This window comes from Myotis lucifugus, unplaced genomic scaffold, assembly GCF_000147115.1.
Source record: "Myotis lucifugus unplaced genomic scaffold, Myoluc2.0 scaffold_148, whole genome shotgun sequence".
In the NCBI taxonomy this organism is placed as follows: domain Eukaryota; kingdom Metazoa; phylum Chordata; class Mammalia; order Chiroptera; family Vespertilionidae; genus Myotis; species Myotis lucifugus.
In genome coordinates this window covers 2620848-2623930 of record NW_005871196.1, presented here as the reverse complement: position 1 = coordinate 2623930, position 3083 = coordinate 2620848, and the positions used below count along the sequence as shown (strand labels likewise).

General features: G+C 56.9%; 2 protein-coding genes across 3 annotated transcripts in view; one reads left to right on the top strand and one right to left on the bottom strand.

Annotated features, from left to right (window-relative positions):
- On the bottom strand, nucleotides 1–2470 carry DPYSL2 (dihydropyrimidinase like 2). 2 transcript variants are annotated; one of them, XM_023759108.1, is made up of 2 exons: nucleotides 1864–2470; nucleotides 1–1540 (listed from the first exon to the last, which is right to left on the bottom strand). In XM_023759108.1, the coding sequence occupies exons 1-2, from the start codon at nucleotides 2215–2217 to the stop codon at nucleotides 1235–1237; spliced, it is 660 nt and encodes a 219-aa protein (XP_023614876.1). In that variant the 5' UTR covers nucleotides 2218–2470; the 3' UTR covers nucleotides 1–1234. The 2 variants fall into 2 exon arrangements, with proteins under 2 accessions (XP_023614876.1, XP_023614877.1); XM_023759109.1 differs by having other exon boundaries at nucleotides 1–1506.
- A 143-nt stretch (nucleotides 2471–2613) lies between these two features.
- The window catches only part of PNMA2 (PNMA family member 2), a 7265-nt gene continuing 6795 nt past the window's right edge, over nucleotides 2614–3083 (top strand). The window contains exon 1 of the mRNA XM_006095027.3: nucleotides 2614–2685. The gene's annotated coding sequence lies outside the window, so the exon portion shown is untranslated. The remainder of the gene's footprint in view (nucleotides 2686–3083) is intronic.

Sequence of the window (3083 nt, the reverse complement as noted above, 5' to 3'; positions counted from 1 at the left end):
GCTCCTATTGATGTTTCTCTCTCTCTCTCTCTCAGACACACACACAAAATCAATATCTTTTTTTTTAAGAAAAACTTTACTTCAATTGTCAAAGTTTGTGTAATGACTTGGTAAAAAGTGAGTTTTTTGGATTAAGTTCTTCTGGTTGACTCACAGTGAAATAAGGATATCAAGTACTCCCCTATAGGAGTAGATCAGAGGACAGGGCTGTGGAAAGAGGAATCAATTAAGTAATTAGTTGCCCTATCTTTTTAAAATGACAGCAAATGGTTTCTCTTTTCTAGAATTGGCCCTATAAAAGTGAAGACCTAAAAAAAAATTTAAAGGAGCAGATAATAATTTAAATAACATTCTCTAACTTTGACAGTATTTAAATGTGAAAGTACTCATTAAAGTTGGGTACATGTTGTTTTACTAAATTGTAAAAAATTCAATATAGTTGTAGAATTTCAAATGCAACATTATACACTCAGACTATAATAAAAGTGAAGGGCTGCCACACTCCATGCTACATCAGGAAACAGTAACATATTTGGGCCATTATCACCAACTGTTAATTGTTTTCTGATGTGTTCATTGTCAGCACACACCCTGAATGTTGAGCCAAAGAAATGACTGTGGAATCACTCAGTGAATATGTAGAGACCACCCCCAACTACTTAGAAGCCCTTAGGAAAAAAAATTGCCTTGAACTTTTTATATAGCTAACCTTCCCCCAGCCCCACAAGGCAAGGTACATAATAGATATTCAATAAATAATCAATCATTGACTCATTTCTCGTCTTCACCAATGGGCCTGGGAGAGAAACAGCAAACAAGTGTTAAAACATTTCACACTGTAATTCATCAGTTGAGAAATTACGGTTTGTGTGTATGTGGGGGGGGGGGGCTGCACAAGTATGAGGGTCACACTGATAAAAAAAAACTGGTGTGAGAAGATGACTTCACTTAAAATACAAACTGTTCATTTTTGCCAGAGGTGACAAACATTTTCTAAATCAAGGTTTACTATATTGGTTCTCTTTGTTTCCCCATTAACACAGTATAGGGGGTCGAGTCCATCTTTGACAATCTATTCAAAATGTGAAGGTGTTTCCCTTTTCTTTTCACCCTTTGAACATAATCTACTTAGTCCCTATCTGCAAAGCGCCTCCTAAATAGGGCGGGCGGGGGTGGGGGAGGCTCTGGGAAGCCCTTGCTGAGAGACTTAGCGGAACTTTGCTCTGCATATGGGCTATTTAGGAGCGTCAGGGTTTCCTCGGGTGACTCCATCGCCTCCCTGGTTCTTCTCACTTTGCGAACAGGAATCAGGGTGACGAGATTCTCCGAGGCGGTGCGGGAGCCGCTGACCATGGTCCTGGCCTCCAGCTCCGGACGCGAGCGCGAGACGGTGCGGTGGAGAGCGCGCTGGGCGCGGGCGGGAGCAGCGGTCTGAGCCCCCGCCCGCCCCTCCCGACCCCTGGGGAGCCCAAGCCTTTACCCGAAGCCTCCACCGCACGCTCCGAGCTGCATCGAAAAAGGGTGGGACACCAGGCCACAGCTGCAGTAGGGAGCCGCCCGGGAGGGTTTAAGAAGAATGGAACCGCCGCCCATCCCCGCACCCCACCCTGCGATCCCCCAGCCGAGGATCGGCCCATCCTTCCCCCCTCCACCTCCCAGACCCAGATAAGCACTGGCAGCCTTTGTGGGCGCATCGCCCACCGCCCAGCCGGAGCCTCTCCGCACCCTTCGAGAAGGATAGAGTAGGGTGGGGTGCTGGCACAGATCCGGGGAGGGGCAGGACGGTGGGCACTCTGGGATGCGAGGGAGGGGCGATCCCCGAGCCCCGTCCTCCTTCTCCGGCCTCCCCTCCCCCATACCCACCTGGTCGTAGACGTTCTGCAGGGCTTCCTTGCCCGAGGCCCGCCGGATCGCCACCTTCCGGCCCGATTCAACAGATGGCTCCCCGCCGGCACGCCGGCCCTGCCGGGAGTACGGCGGCTGCGGGTCCGGGCCCAAGTGGGCGACGTCCCGCTGCTGAGCCACCACCTGCCCCGAGCCCCTGCCCACCGACAGCGAGTCGAAGTCGATGGTCTTGTTCTCCGAGGACCCTTCCACCGGGCAGAACATGCCACAGAATTTCTGCCGGGGCTTGGGGCTTCCTGAACCCAGGTTCTTAAAAAAGGCAGGGACCTCTTCGTCCTCTGCCGCCTTCCCGGACTGCTTCCTCTCGGCCATGGTGCGGGGCTCGGGGAGGGTCCCTCCGTCTGTCCGCCCGTCTGCGGTCCCTAGGTCCGCCTCCCTGAGCACAGCCCCCGGCTGCCGCCGCCACCGCCGCGCTCTGCCTACCGCAAGGTGCACAGAAAGGAAGGAGGGCTGGCGAGCGGGCGACCCTCCCTCCGGCCCCTCCTCCTGACCCGCTAGCTCCCCCTGCCCACGCCCCCGCCGCCGCGGGAGCTCCCGCGAGCTGCAAAGTTGGGTTTGGCTGGGCGGCAGCTGCGGCAGCGGGAAGGAGAGGCTCCAGTTCCCGGCAGCGGGCTGAGAGAGGCGGGGCGGGGCGGGGCGGGGCGCCGGGGTGGGAGCTGCGGAGGGAGGGGGAGAGGGAGGGCCGCGCTGCCCAGAGCCCCGCGCTCCGGAAGTGAAGCAGCCAGATCACCGGCTAATGGATGCGGAGCGGAGGGCCCGCTGACCGCTCTCGGCTCCCGGGTGAGTATGGGGCAGGCGCGCGGGGACGAAGATCCGAGGGCGCAGGCCCTGGCCAACGCGCCCTCCCCCTCCACCTGCCCGGCCCGGCGCCTCCCGCGACCGCATTTCGGAGGTGGGCCAGGGGCGAGGACCACGGCGGGGAGGGCCCCTGCCCCCTTACCCAGGGGTGAGCTTATGGTGCGAAAAGGGTGGCGTACTGGCTGGCGCCAGGACACCCGGGGAGAGAAGAAGGGGCCTCATTGAGGATGGAGAAGGGATGGCGCAGGCCTCGCAGAGGTGGGGGCTGTACGACGCCTGGGCCCCCAGAGCTTCAGTCCACCCACAGGCTTTGGGAGCAGAGATTGAAACGAGAGGGTTCCCACTTAGTTCATCCACTGAGGTGTGTGTGCGGGGGGGGG